Source organism: Epargyreus clarus, unplaced genomic scaffold (genome assembly GCF_041222505.1).
Source record: "Epargyreus clarus isolate Ecla_fem2 unplaced genomic scaffold, WU_Ecla_fem_2.2 ptg000022l, whole genome shotgun sequence".
NCBI lineage: Eukaryota > Metazoa > Arthropoda > Insecta > Lepidoptera > Hesperiidae > Epargyreus > Epargyreus clarus.
Window position 1 is genome coordinate 1630832 of NW_027332229.1, and position 15838 is coordinate 1646669.

At 38.2% G+C, this 15838-nt stretch overlaps 1 protein-coding gene across 1 annotated transcript; it reads right to left on the bottom strand.

The window, feature by feature from the left end:
- Positions 1–307: 307 nt before the first annotated feature.
- On the bottom strand, positions 308–1896 carry LOC140751211 (uncharacterized). The gene is made up of 2 exons (XM_073085073.1): positions 1797–1896; positions 308–1174 (listed from the first exon to the last, which is right to left on the bottom strand). Exons 1-2 carry the CDS (start codon positions 1894–1896, stop codon positions 642–644), a joined length of 633 nt encoding a protein of 210 aa, XP_072941174.1. The 3' UTR covers positions 308–641.
- Positions 1897–15838: the final 13942 nt, after the last annotated feature.

A 15838-nucleotide genomic window follows, 5' to 3' on the forward strand; every position in this document is an offset into this window, starting at 1 on the left:
TTAATGTGTGAACTTAGAAGAGACGAATCAAAGTTCTTCAATTATTTTCGAATGACAGCAACCACTTTTGACGATTTACTGGGATGACTAGACATAAGAGTACGAGATACAAGTTTCAGAGAATGTATTTGCCCAGAACAAAGATTAGCCATATGTCTAAAGTAAGATTATTTTATACACAAGATTACGTAATAATAGTTTTGACGTAGGTATCTACTAAGTAGGTACTTAAGACTGAATGAATGAATGTTTGCTATGTATGTTAATATAGTGTGTGTGTGTGTGTGTGTGTGTGTGTGTGGGAGGGTGTATGTATTTAATAATCATTATGAATTAAAAAATGCAAATAACATATTTAAGTATTTATTTGTACTCAAACTTAAATCCCTTCAAAATCAAAGTAATCTGAGTCTTGGGAATGTATGGAGTGATTACTAGATGCTGATGGCGAAGCTGGAATCGGATTCGATGTCTGAGATGAAGTTGATGGTATAGATGTTGTTGCCTGTTGATTGCTACTATTATATTGCGTAGAGTATCCAGGGAGGTGTTGATCTTGCGTAGGTGTTGCCTGTTGATTGACGCTATTATGTGTGTAGTATCCAGAATACTGATCTGGTCCGGTCATCTGATTATATGAATCACGCCAAAGTCCGCCAATTTGGTCTCTCATAATTCCTACTTTTAATTTTTTGCAACATTGTCATGACGCTAGCTTGAAATTCTAAAGTCTCTTCGATATTTAAAGTGTTCAAGATTGGTATAATGCCTTTGAAAAAAGACAGATGATGGTTTTCCTTTTCTGGGTTAATTCTGGAGTCCAAAAACTTTACCATCCTGTCATTTACCTCTTTATTATCAATTTTTCTTTTCTCTTTTTTTAAAGGTGAACGAAAATCTGATTCTGTGCCTACTTCAGTCTCAGTTCTTGCTTTTTTTGAAACTGACTCATGTGGTGGTCGAGGTTCGGAGACTTTTTTCAACATTAATTGCTCGTGATATAAATAATTTCGCGTCATTTTGGCCGAAGATCCAGATTTAGACTCATCTTTTTGTTTCTTTACTGTCTTAAGCCACGAATCTCGTATATTATTCCATTTCGTTGAAACCTGTTTTCCTGAAATCAATAAAAAAATATCATAAAACAATACAATTTGTTTCTTGGTGACGTATAAAGTAATAATGTATTAACAAAAAATACTTTTTTTTTTCAGATATTTAGCTTCAGGATGTTCATTCAAAGAATTACATTACTCCGCGACGATCAGCTGACGCGAGTGTTGCCAGTCGAAAAAAAAAATTGATTGATTGATCTCTGATTATATTTATAAAATATTATAATATTTTAAATAAATAGAAAAACTTATTTTCGTAAATCCTCTCTGACTGTCACATCATATTTTCGCGTTATTCTACGATTATAGCACATATTTTTTGGAATATCATCCCAATGAACTATAAAATATTCTAAAATATTTGAAAATCGTTAAAAAATAGCAAAACAAGTGAACATGAAAAGTATGTAATGTGGACTTTTCACGAATCACGTGGTGTTCCTGTAACGCATCCAAATAAATAATACAATACCAATGAAAACTTATGAACAATTAAAGCCTAAATTACATAATTATTCTACTTATTAATATGTATGTATAAAATATCAATTAATTGCTCCACAAGAGTCTGTCATCGTGTCGCGTCAGATCGCCGTTGTTCTAGTTCGGCCTGTCGCGCCCTGTCTTGTTGTCGAATCAGTTCAAGTTTAATTGTCTGCCAATTAGCCATTTCATCTTTACGTTGCTCCCGCTCCGCCTGTCGCTCGTCCAGCTCCCTGTTCCTCAGCCGCATGTGCTCAGCGGCAATCTCTTCGGTTAAGAGGTGCCAGCGCTGATCCATATGCTCTAATTGCGCCGCTTATTCATTTATATTTTACTATTTTGCTCCTTTGGTAAATTAGAGCAATATGGAAAGGGACATAAAATGAATCTGCAAAAGTGCAATTACTGCTTAGTTTTTACTATTCTATCATACGGCAAACACCGGAGCAGTGACTGTCTCTCTTTGGTTAAAAAAATAAGGGCAATTGGCCTTTTATTTTTTTTCTCGCTCGCCCTCCGCTGGTTAAAAGGGCACAGCAAACTGATATTTTTAAACAATGTAAACGTTCTTGATAGCGTTCTCTAGGGTTGTTCGGGCACCAGTGTCTCATATTCTGTTTATTAACATGTCCATCAATATTAAAATGTTCTTCGTAGCTAAACAAAATGTTTCCTTGGGTGGTAGGTGTCCGAAAGCGTTCCAGCATTGTTCTTGCGAAGGTTTCTCGCAAATAATAGTCACTTTCGTTGAGGCTTTGTATTTTGTATGGATGGAGCCATATTTTTCCAAATCTTAAAAAGCAAAACTTTGCAACCATAGTCCAACCGCGGAAAATACCGATCGTGACGGATTGTTGCCGAACACGGCGCTGGCACTACTATTATAATATAAAAATTATATCGTAATCGATAAACCAAAAATAGAAGAATTAGAATGGTTAAAAGATAGTGGGTGTACGGACGGGTTTAATAAAGACTAGTACTTTGATATCGCGAACGTTAATAAGACCTGTAAAAGTAAACATTTGTGATGGTACTTCATTAGAAGGTACAAAAGTTGGTAATTTTAGTACTTGTTTTGTGTAAAATTTGTCAATTTTTTTCTTTACCCATTTCCGTTGAAATTCTAAGCGGAACTTTTGAGCGTAACGATTTATTTCCGTTACTATATGGGATTATATGTTATCATCTCATATTGCACGGTACGCATCGTAAAAACTTTCAAAGGTCCGCGTAGGTCCTATTGTTCCTGAAGTAAAGACTGTAGAGGTCTTCTATGGGTTGCCATAAAAAGGGTGCAGTGTCCCATTCTCTAAGAAATGTCGCATGGTGCTGAGGTTGACGATTTCGTGTATTTATTATTTGATTGATTTCATTCCGAAAATTTTCTGGAAGTTCCTTATCGGAAAAATATGTGTGGTTTCATGGCTGACCGCGTATCCATCCCCCGCACCTTTGGCCAGCTCTCAAACCACCAACACACCTCATTCCATATGTTCCGCCTCTGCTACCAACACATCGCTCCACATATCTCTTCAGTTGGCCCCTCAGGGCTGAGGATCGTGACTTTGCAGTTTTTTTCCATATGCCTCGGTCAGTGGTCTGATGTATTGCGTCACTAATTGGTATCTTCAGATGTTGTAATACTTGGTCAGACCATCTTTTTGAGTTGCATCCTCGAGGTCACTTCCCTTTTAATTTGCCAGTCATCAGTATCTTTTTAAGGTTCTCATTGTTTCTTCGGGCTCTTATGTGTATTTCTATGTTAAATCTTGGTGGAGTCGCAGGTACTGGTAAGCCACGTGCCCGCAGCGTACTGTTACGCGGCACCTGATTGTCTTTAAAAAAAAAACACTGCTGTCGCTATATGACTACGTTTTACAAAAAACTTTTCCCCTCACTTTTATTTTATAGAATAGAACACAAATGTTTCGCGGACGCGGATAAGGTGCAACCGGCCACATGGTTGCAAGGTGTTATATATTAATTAGGAATGATGAGGTCAGCAGTATATTACTAAATAATATTGAAAATATTGAGCAAGCAGGCCCAGTGACGGTGGCAGTTGTGCGAACTGTGTCGAAACTGCTGGCAGCGATGGCATTGAGCCGATCCTTTCTTAATGCCTCGATCAAAATGTCGGGAATACACAGTAGTTCTCCAACCGCGTATATGCCTGGTAAGAGGTCTTCTGTTCTTATTAGTATCACTGAAAACATACAGCCGGACCGTCTTCTTCGGGCCGGAATGGCGCGGGCGTACTCCGGGTTACACCCCAGATTGCGGAGCTCTTCCAGGATGTTCTGCGGGTCCGTGTCGATGGGCACCCCTCTGATGGCCACCCTCACACTTTGTTTCGCGGGCAAGGAGTACGTGAACGAGCAGATTCTCTCCCGGATTGTAGGGAAAATTTTATATGTTTGTATATATTTAGATATAGATATAGATAGATAGATATACATTTAAAAAAATGTAAAGAATTGTAAGGGGTATGTCTTAATCCTCGTCCCAGCTGATGAGTAGATAAAATCACCAACCTTGCCTTCCAAGTCGATCTGCGAGCTCGAATTGTGTTAGGGGTAATACGCACGGCACTTCACAGGGATCAAAGAAGTAAGCAATGCCTGATCTTCCTGGGGAGTGGTTTCTTTGCACTTCACACGCGGTAGTACGGCTAGTTCACGTGGAAAACAGAAGAGACAGGGCACGTACAGAGCGTCTGTATGTTCTCACTGAGCGCTAGATGACTGGTCGCACGAAGCGACATTAAAAGACACCTCTGGTGGAATATTTTCATCTACCCACTTAAAAGTTAATGAGGATAGAACATATTGTTCCTATTTCCTGAAATCATAGATAAGTTTCTTGAAATATTAGATACTAAATCCCCCCGATTAGAGATGGTGTGGTGTGGAGCTGAGCCGTATTATATAAGTATCATTCCTCTTCTTATGTTTTCCAATATCACTATACGCCCTGTCTTGTTGCCGAGTGAGTTCAAGTCTAATTGTCTGCCAGTTAGCCATTTCCTCTCTACGTTGCTCTCGCTCCGCCTGTCGCTCGTCCAGCTCCCTGTTCCTCAGCCGCAAGTGCTCAGCGGCAATCTCTTCGGTTAAGAGGTGCCAGCGCTGATCTATATGCTCTAATTGCGCCGCTTATTCTTTTATATGTATATTTTATTATTTTGCTCCTTTCGTATTTACCAAAGGAGCTAATTTTAGAGCTTAGTTTTTTATTAGGGTTTTTCGGGCACCAGTATCTCATATTAACTACCTACGCTACTGACAGTAGTGTAGGTGGAAACAATAAATAAATACCGATGAGTGGTGCGCTGCTTCCTTCGGCGACCGGTCGTCCTTGATGGACACACACTCGCGACTCCCGAATTGGTCCTCAGGACCCTCGTAATAAAATATACATATATAATTATATCTCGTCCCGTGACAAACTCCGAATTGTGACTGTATGTATAATTGTTTATTGCGCTGCGTTTGACTCGTGCTTCTGTTTCACTTAGAAATTTCTTGACACCTAAAGATAAATTAATAATTATCAGAGCCGTGACTTTTTCTTACTAATATCTGCGCTAAGACTACACTGGTAAAATAATTGTCCATATAAACCAAGTGACATGAATTTAAATAATCCTTCATTAGTGAGAGGACGACTTTGTTTACGTGGCAAGTACCGCCAACTTCAGTGTCACCTGACCCTTTGCCTTCAGGATCAGCTAGTACGTGTTAGATTTTAATTACTAACTTACATTTTTCCTCTAAACTGCCGTATCACAAGTCGTCCTCTAAATAACACCATGGATTCGTCGATCGATAGCTGTTGTGGATGTACACTATTCTTCATTGTGCTATTGAAGTAATAAAATACCATTGCTAGCGTTTTTAAATTGGAAGTATAGCATTCCGAGCGTTAAAATAAATCTATTCCTATTTCCTACTCATGTGTTTTCTAAGTAGCTAAATATTCTACTGAGCCTTACCGTCCCCATAAAGAACATTACACTTAAGAAGGTTAGGAGCTCGTCAGCATTAGTTTTCTTGCACCTGCACAACCAACTTTGGGGCTTGAAGCCTTTTTGCAAAATTATGGCGTGCTCGTTGGTCAAAGTTCTAAAATTCTTGTTTCCGTATTCGTAGCAATTAAAGAATCCACTGCTCTTTGGTTGTTGAGGACATGTCGTAGTTGTTGGAGTCAAAAAACGAATAAAACTTCATTTTTGAAAAAATTGGGATAATTAATGTTTTGCCGGTCTCGGTATGATGTTTATAAATTGTTATACAAACATAAACATTATTTAGAAAATATTGTTACCGCTTTTTTATACCATCAAGTGGTTGTGTACTAGCAATACTGGTTCGGGCGGCAGGGGTAGCCCTTTTCACCCTTTCGGGATATTTCAATGGTAGGATTTTTTATATTAGCTTGCATCGTGTTTTTAATTGTATAAAAAGACACTGGATTTCATGGCGTCTCTTTGTTTTTGCAAACATTTCAGTTGCTTCTTATAACTTGTAGCTCGACATCCATCGCATGTGTAATTGTGTAGCTTCCCGCTACTCGTTAAGAGATGGCGCGCTGCTATTAACAGAAGTTTAACATTCGGTGACTATTTTACACCAAAACATTCACATCTTCCTACCTTAGTAATAGCTTCTTCTCTCCGTTCTCCTGCTTCCTTAATAATAGATTCTAAGTATCGACCGCGTTTAAGAAGTTCCGCAAATGATTTAATTTCAGTGCGTGGTATCTCCTTGTATGATACGTTTTGTAAGCCGTATACTAAAGCTCATTGTTTTTCCTCTTTGTTGGGGGTTTGTTGTAGACTGTTAAAAACTAAACTTTGGATACAGAAAACTTTTTTTATTTTAGTAATACACATACAAGCGGCTTAATGGTGGCGAGCGGAATAGAGCTCAGTGTTTCCACATACTCATTACGTTAACAATATTGTTGGATTGTCAACACTCTTTGTGTCTTTTAGCAGGAAGTTTAGACATTAACGCACGCTTCTCATAAAGGAATTCATCAATGGTTTGGAATTCATCAAATTCCATATAAACCTCATAGGCCTGCATTTTAGGAGCAAAGGTACTTCTTATAGAGTATAAGGCTTAAGTCCACTTTTTTACTTCTGCCTTTATAGCACTCCGCCAGGTAGCAGCTTCTCTAGTAAGCAGTAGGGTTAGACCTTTTTAGGGCTCTGCTTGGTCGCTCGCGTATGAATGCGCTCCCGGTTCCGTCGTCTTGGTGAGGGGGGCGGAGGAAAGTGCGCCCCGCACCGCTTCTCCGCACCCGATCGCGTGCGCAGGGCTGTGGCGCGGTCAGTATTGTACCAGTGCAGGACGTATTTTATTTATTACGAGGGTACGTTTTTAAGTTCGCGGAATGAGGGACAAGGAGCGAAAATAAAATGTCAAAATTATTTTTCTTTTTCTACATATTCTCCTGCAAGACGAATGCATTTTTCAGATCTTTGTATTAACTTATTTAAACCCTCATAAAAAATGTTTTGTCCTTGTCGGAAAAATACGAGGAAATTGCGTCCTTTACTTCTTCGTCTGTAGAAAATTTCTTTCCACGAAGCTCTTTTTTCATTTTTGGAAAGAGATAATAATCGCTGGGAGCCAGGTCTGGACTATAGGGTGGGTGATTTAAAATATCAAAGCCCACCTTATGCAGGGCAGCCAGAGCAATACGGCTCTTGTGTACGGGCGCATTGTCGTGCAACAGCAGGAGACCTCTGGATAATTTTCCTCGTCTTTTTTCTTTGATGGCTTCTTTTAACCGCTCCAAGATTGTTGCGTAATATTCTCCGGTTATAGAGACACCTTTATCTTTGTAATCTATTAACAAAATTCCTTCTGCATCCCAAAAGACTGTCGCCATGAGTTTGCCGGCCGATTGTGACACCTTAAACTTTTTAGGAGGTGCTGTACCCTTTTTATGCCACTGCATGGAGTCTTGTTTAGACTCAGGTTCATAATGGTGAACCCAAGTTTCATCTCCAGTAACAATTCGATTCAGTACAATATCCTTATCTTCTCCACAGAGGTTCAAAAACGCACGGGAACATTCAAAGCGCTATTGTTTCTGAGGCGGCGTGAGCATTCTCGGCACCCACCGCGCGCTGACCTTAGTCATGCCAAGATGGTCATGCAGAATTTTAAAAATGGTTGTATCCGATACTCCAACCATTTCTGCAAGCTGTTTCTTCTTTAGCCGAGCATCTTCCAGTACTAATTTTTCGACTTCCGCTATCGTTTCCGGAATGGTCACCTCAACAGACCGTCCTGGTCGTGGGTCGTCTTCAAGTGAATCCCTGCCTTGCTTAAAAAGGTTGTTCCACTTGTAAACCATCGTTTTTCCAGGGCAAGAGTCCCCGTAAACCGATGACATCTCTTCCATTATGATTTGCACAGACTTTCCTTGCTTGGTAAGGAACTTTATAACGGCGCGATGCTCGATTTTCTCCATACTTCCAATTTTCTTCCGGATTGAGTTGTTTAATTGTCGATAGTTTTAAAACTAATGATGCAATTGTGATAAAACTTTATATTTATACTATTTATGAGTCACTTAACACGTACCGCCCTTAACGAGCCCGCTATCCCCCCTCCAACCCTGCCATTCCGCGGACTTAAAAACGCACCCTCGTAAAATTTCTGCTACGCCTACACTGGTATAATAGTTGTCCATGTACAACGAAAGATCAGCATTAAAATAATCTTTCATAAGTTCGAGGACGACCTTACTGACATGGCCAGTACCACCAACTTCCTGTCAGCTGACCCTTTGTATATATGTATCCTATGGACTAGTCCATTAGGGTCAGCTAACACGCTTTTATACAATTTTTTTCGTTTTTTTTTTTATGATGTATGGCTAGTAGTCCTCTAAATAACATCATGGCAAACGCTGCTTCCACACACCAAAGCAACGGTCCACAGAGTTTCTAGTAGCAATATGTGATTCATTATACTTTTTCTCACTTCGATTGTGGGGCCTTTGAATTTGGGTGAACAGATATTTTTCTAATTTATAGCCAGAATCGCCTAAAAGTCACCCTTTAAATGACCCAGTTTTTGAAGTCATTGAAGAGATCTGTAATGGTTTTGCCCCCGTCTATGTATTCGCGGGTAGATGTTTGCCTTCTGTAGTGTGACGGAACCCTTGGTATTGAGTCTATAAAAGTTTTAATGTCTGAAATCAGTGTTTCATCAGTAGTGGTGTGGTTGTCGTGTTTACCTCTTCGATCATTTTCCAAAACTCCATGGTTTTGACACTTTTGGATTACTGTACGAATAACCCGATCGGATATATTCAGCGTACCAACAAAAAATGGTTTACAGACCCGGATTGGTCCACCATTGACTATAAAATGAAAAGCTTTATTAGCTTGCCTCGGGCGCATGGCGTTGGTATATTTATACCTAGGAGTGACATCGGACATACAAGACTGAATAAACGAGCGCTGCTGATTGAGTTCACCAATATTCCAATAAGCATCAAAAATAGCCTGTCTTTGAAGAGATGTAAACTTTTCATAACATTTAAGCCTGCACTTGTCTGTGCAAGGTGGTTTCAGTTCAGGAGCTGCAACAGTTTTCTTTTTCGAAGTCTCATAAGATCGTCCAGAATTTCTTAGAATTTTATTTAAGTTTTGTTTCCATTTTCAATTTCACTTGTTTGTTGTTCGTTTGTTGACTGTCCATTAGCTGTAGTATCTGTATTATTGATAGTATTATCATCCACGTGATCGGAAGTAGAAGGTTTTACCACTGTATCATCATCAGAAGATGAAGATGAGGAACTGCTGGAACTGCTGGAGCTGTTTGAACTGGAGGATGAGGAGCTGCTGGAGCTAGATGATGATCGACGTGATGAAGGATGAACTGGTTCTATTTTCTTTCTTTTTATTTGACTATCATAGGTTGGATCGTCATTGTCGCTGATATCTGCACTGATTTCACCAGAATGTACGGGTGAAGCATTGTAGTCAACTTGGTCTCTTTTACGGCTAGAATATTTATGATTATGATTGAGCTCGCTTTCAAAAAAATCTTTAGCATTGTAATAACGCTTGTTTTCAGGTTTATTAGTAATATCACATAACATCTGTAAAAAAAGAATAGTTATTTAAAGATTCACGCCTTCACTTTCACTTCACGCACATTCGAACCGATGGCCATTGACAAAATAAATGACGAAATACAAGGTTTAAAAAGTCATGTTTCATCTAGTATTGACAATTGCACCCCCTAAGGGGTACCTAAAATAGATGATGTCGCGTGCGCAAATCTAGTTTAAAAATAAAATACCACAATAAAAAGGGATAAAATAAAAAAAATAATTCGAAAGAATAAAATAATAATTATGAGTAGGTACTTACCTCGACATCAACTGCAACATTCTGAACTGAACTATCTTCATCTATGTCAAATGCCACTTTGTTGCTATCGGACGTATTATTTTGAATCGGAGATTGACTAGGGCAGGGATGGCGAACCTTTAAGTAACAACGTGCCATTTATTCTATGGAAATGTTTGATAAGGTCATAGACGTGCCATCATAATTTTGACTTAGTGATTATCGAGAAAATAATAATAATAAATATTATAAAATCTTTATTTACTTTAAAAAGGTACAGGGTAAGGTTTATAAAAGGTAACTTAAAATAAAATTAGTGAGATTTCTGTTGTTGCAGATTAGATGACAAATTACTTATATTAGGGTTGTAAGATGTAACTTTTAGCAAGATGCATGCTGAACTGGATTCATCTGTTAAACGGTTTCTAACCGTGTTCTTAATATTATTCATCTCTGAAAATAGGGACTCGCAAGCATAGGTAGACGAAAATATAGTTAAAATGGAATGAGCCAGCTTCTTCAAACATTTAAATTTGTCTGGTAATGCATTTCATATTTCCAATATTTTATTATCAGCATTTCCACTAATGTTACCTGTTAGTCTTTCTCTTTCATTTATTTCTAATTCTGCCCTCATATCAATAAATTTTTTAACCCATATTGAACTTGATTGAAAATCAATCAGCTGCATTTCAAATTCTTCGATTTCCAACCAATCGAATTGGGACAAGTTCATTTTATCAAATGAAGTCACATCAGGGTACATAATAAACTTAAGTGTTTCCGATAATTCCTTGAAATGAGAAAATCTCATTGAAAATTCCTTAATTAAATAATCAATCACATAAATAAATTCGTCGGTAACTTTTTCTTTGTCTGGTGCCTCATGTATATCTAAATCGTTCATATATTTTTTTAAGTTTGGAAAATATTTGTAGTTTTTGATGTCGATATCGTTCCTGAAAACTTGCAGTTTAGCCTCAAAAGCGCGAATCAGATCTATCATAACAATAATTGTTTTGGCTTTGCCTTGAAGCTTCACGTTTAGAGTATTTAAATGTTGGCATATATCTGTAAAGAACATCAATTTTGAAAGCCACGTAACGTCCAACAATTGTGAATATTGTTCAAGTTTTCCCTCATTTTGCAGAAACAGTCTGATTTCCTCCAAGCAATTAACAAATCTTTCAAGTACGTGCCCGCGACTCAACCAGCGAACATTATTATACATCAGTAAGCCGTTGTACACCGAGTTAACTTCATCCAACAAAGCATCGAAGTTTCGCTTGTTTAAAGCCTGTGATGAGATAAGGTTGACTATTTTCGAAACAACTGCCAGTACATTATCAAGAGACGTTAAGCCACTCTTAGCACACAAGGCTTGTTGATGAATGATGCAGTGGAATTCCAGAATTGAATGTCCTACGTCTGTTTTAAATAAACTAATGAAACCATTTTTTTACCCACCATACTTGGAGCACCATCAGTTGTTACAGAAACAATTTTTTTTAAATCAATTTCTATTTCTGCAAGCGAATTTTTAACGGCCATACAAATATCTGTGCCCTTTGTAGTTGTTTCCAATGATTTCATAGCTATTAATTCTTCCTTAATGACATTTCCCGCGCAATATCGAGCAAAAACAGCTAATCTTGCAGATTTAGTGACATCAGTGCTTTCGTCAAGACATAGCGATATAAAAGGAGCAGAGCTAATGTCAATTTTTTGTTGGTCTGTTACATTTTCGGCCAGTTTTAAGATTCGTTCCTTTATTGTGTTTCTTGACAGAGGAGTATCTTTGATGCGCTGAAGTATCTTCTCTTTGTTATCGAAATCATCAAAGAGAGAAGGCGCGCAAGCTAACCAAGCTTCCTTCAAAAACTCTCCCTCTTGAAAAGGTTTACCATGCCGGGCAATAACATTTGCAGCCACGTAACTTGCCGCGCTCGTATGACAATTTTTGGCAACATAGTTAAACATTGATGTTGACTGTTTATTTCTGTCTTTCAATGCATTTGCAATTAATTCCTTTTGCTCTGCTTGCTTTTTTGACTAATGAATTTGTGATTTGTTTCAAAATGTCGTTTAACAGACGATGTTCTACATACCACTGTTCCGGAACATAAAACACACACTGCTTTGTCACCTTTACTAATCATGCCATACTTCTCAGTCCACCAAGTTTGAAATTCTCTGATACTTTTACTATCTTGCACTTTTTGCTGAACTTGCCATATTAAATAACAGTTAAAAGTCATACAAATAACTCAAATATACTTTAATACATAATTATACGAATGAAAAATGCTATATTATGCGTAAATTACGTTAACGACAGCCGGAGGACTCAAAAAAAACCAAAGTTACTTTAAACTAATTTATTAAACTAATTAAATTACAATTTAAGATTATAGTGGTCGATGTGAGATCCAGCTATATAATGACAAATAATTCTAATTATAATTCAAATGAAAATTATTAAATGCTGATGTCGCGTCAGCTACATCTAAATTGAGGGCGCGCGTGGAGTTAACACGCGCTGCAGCGTCGGCGGTCTTCATCTAGGTCGCGCATGTAACACCTCCACCCCCAGAGCAGCAACTATTTGAGTACCTTGACCGAAAATGTTGCTGGTACGGCCTCCTGGGTTCTGGATCCTTCAGGAGTAGCATAGGTGTGAGCCTCGTCCTTTTTGGGTTCTGGTTTCTTTTCAGAGGTAGCGGTAGTGCGGTTCACATAGCGGCGAATTATTATAACTGCGGTGACTGCGAGTACCCCAAATATAATAGTGTAGAAGGGTAGCGTCGTATGGTATAGTGAAGAATTTGTGTTGTCCAAGGTGAGTGGCTTCTGAAGAAATATCCTGTCTTCTAATTTATGTAGACTTTTCAGGTTGACGGAGTTAAGAGTTATTTGGTTCATATTACTATCGTCTACGGAAATGTGATGATTGGGGATCTCCGTAATTTTCAGTGGCTGTCCTTTTACTTCATCGTTGATGTTAATGATTGTGATAGATTCTGTACGCAGGGAACATTCATATGGAATAGTGGCGAGATAACTTCCAGAAAGAGATAAGTATTCTTCACGGCCACATTTTAAATCCACTTTCGTAGGTTGTGGGAAGAAAAGAGTGTAGTGTTGTCCGTCCAACTGCTCCATGGCCTCCTTGGTGACTGTAATTTTTGTAGGACTGCAGGATTTATCTATCAGCTGGTGCGTAATGATGCTCTGGATACAATCAGTGTGCTCTCTTAAGAGATGGTTAATATTTTCTTCACAGAGAAGGTGGTGACCGAACTTCGGGCATTCAGCCTCCATGTACATGAATGCTTTTCCATCGGTTGCCATGAAAGGATACGGAGGTAAAAAGGTTTGTAAGAACTTGTTAGGAACGATGGAAAGGCGAAATAATTCGTAAGTGTCCGGGGATATAATCGGAAATTTAAATATTAATACTAATCGTTTATCAACGAAATAACTACCAGGTTTAATGACGTTATAATACTCTCTTAAATCAGCATCTAATATCTCATTACTACTATAAATTTTCCTAAGTTTAGTTAACATATGTTCTAAGTTATCTATACTTATCATACTATGATGAGTGCTCGATGCACGAATAAATGCTAAAATATTTTCTAGTTTAATTATTTCTAAATATAAATCCTCAGCGTTTTCACTGATAATAGCTAAGAGTTGTGCAAATTTGGCATACTTAACTTCGTAAATGTAATTTTTATCTAAAAGTAATTTAAATGTTTCATTTAACTTCTGTTGGTTCTCCACTAAGATGTCAATCAATTGTGAATGTTGAACCATCCAGGCTTTATTAAGGCTAACATGATTATTGAACTCAGATAACAATCTTTGCTCGTTATTCTCTAATATTTCTATTGCGCTGTTATATTTTTCGGCATCCAAATGATCCAAGTTACCAGTTACACTCTTAATTAATGATCCTAATCCATCGAAAATACCTCTTTTTGTGCGGTTAGGTTCTAAGCTTTTTAGTTGGGATCTTATCTTTATAAGTTTGGAGGTCAAATAGTCAATTTGAAGTTCATATATGGGTAGGGTGTTGTTGTCTAATTCAGTCTTAAAATAGTTCAATTGGTTGTCAATAGAGTTAAGTTGGTTTTCCAAGTCTGAGAGCTGTATATACTGTACAAAAGAATGGTAATGGGTAATAATTTTAGTTTGTCCAAGGTTAAAGGGTAGTAGTCCAGGTCCATTGTCAAGTGGTTCCAGTCTTATCTCGAGCGCCATCGTCAGGTGAGCTAACAGTACCAGTCGAAACCTGTAACAATTTTATTTGGGTTTCTTAGGCGCACGTTTAAGGCGGGATTTAGCGATGGGTCCTTTCTTTTTTGAGGTATATATGTGAATAGGGAGGTCGGCAAGGACGGTATCCTGTGTATATCGTGGTGCTAGTTTCTGTCTATTAGCTAATGGGTTTTTAATAAATACTTGTTGGTCAGGTGAGTATTCTATTTCGGGTTCGCGGTTCTTATTTCGGTTATTCATTAATTGGTTACGGTCAGCTGTGGTAGACTCGTTTATCAAGTCGTATACAGTCTTCATTTGTTCACGATGAGTTAAGATATACTGTTGCATTAAGTGCTCGGTAATGTCAATGTCCAGTGGGTCTCTAGGGTCAAAATGTCCTCTTATTATGTCGTGGGGTCTGCATTTAGTAAAGCTGTGTACTGAACTATTATATGCTAATATCGCATAAGGCATCTGATTAATTGTCGGTTCGTCCTTTTGTCTAAGTCGTAATATACGTAAATGCTCTAATAACGTCGAATGAAATCGTTCTATGATTCCATTATCATTAGGTGAATTAGGCAATGTTCGGTGGTGGTTAATTTTGTGAAGTCTTATAAATTCGGCGAAAAGTTGATTTGTGAATTCGGTTCCATTGTCGGTCACTATAGTCAGGGGTAGTCCGTGATGTGTACAGTAGGTCAATAATCCTTGTAAGATACTGAGGGCTGTACCGTCACGTAAATGATAGGCTTGTCCGTATTTTGAAAATGAATCTACGAAGGTCAAATATTTCTCATTCTGTGCAGTGAATAAATCCATATGTACTATCTCAAAGGGTCTAGTTGCGGGTGGTACGATATTAAATTGTGGTTTGATAGGGTTTCTGTCATATTTAGTCTGTCCGCATATTGTACATTCGTTTATGTATTTGGTTATTTCTTCCTTCATTTTAGGCCAGTAATAACGACGGGAGAGGGACAAATAGCATTCATTAATGCCTCGATGGTTAGTCTTTCCCTCGTGATAGTGTTTTATTATCTCCTGTTGTCTTAGATATTCCTTTACGTCTTCTAGCTCAGTTTTAGCTAAAACTAAGTTCATAGACGAGTTTCTAAAGTTCCTCTGAAGGATTGGAATAACAGAATACATCCCTAGTGGTGGTGTGATTTTAAGGGCGGTCTTTATTTTGGGGTTAACGTATTCTTTAATTGCATTGACAACGTCTTGTTCTAAAGTCGACTCGGAGATTTGGATGTGGGTTCGTGTGTGCGTGTCAAAAGGTTTTGTAACTGTTGTCCGTCGTTTAATGTCACCTACGATTGTCAAGCAAATTTGTCTGTGGAATTTATTTAAGGGTTCGTCTGTGATGGGGATCTCTAAAATAGGGTCTTCATTGGATGTGTGTATGGTGGCTGTTGAAGATCCAGGGGGTTCAGGTCTCGTGGATAGATCGATTCCACATTCTCTAAGGAGGGATTCTATTTCCTCGTTATTAATCTGAACTCGGGATAGGGCGTCTGCGTTGGTGTTACATTTTCCTTTTTTGTAAATGATAGTGTAGTCGTATTCGCTCAGTTTAAGTCGC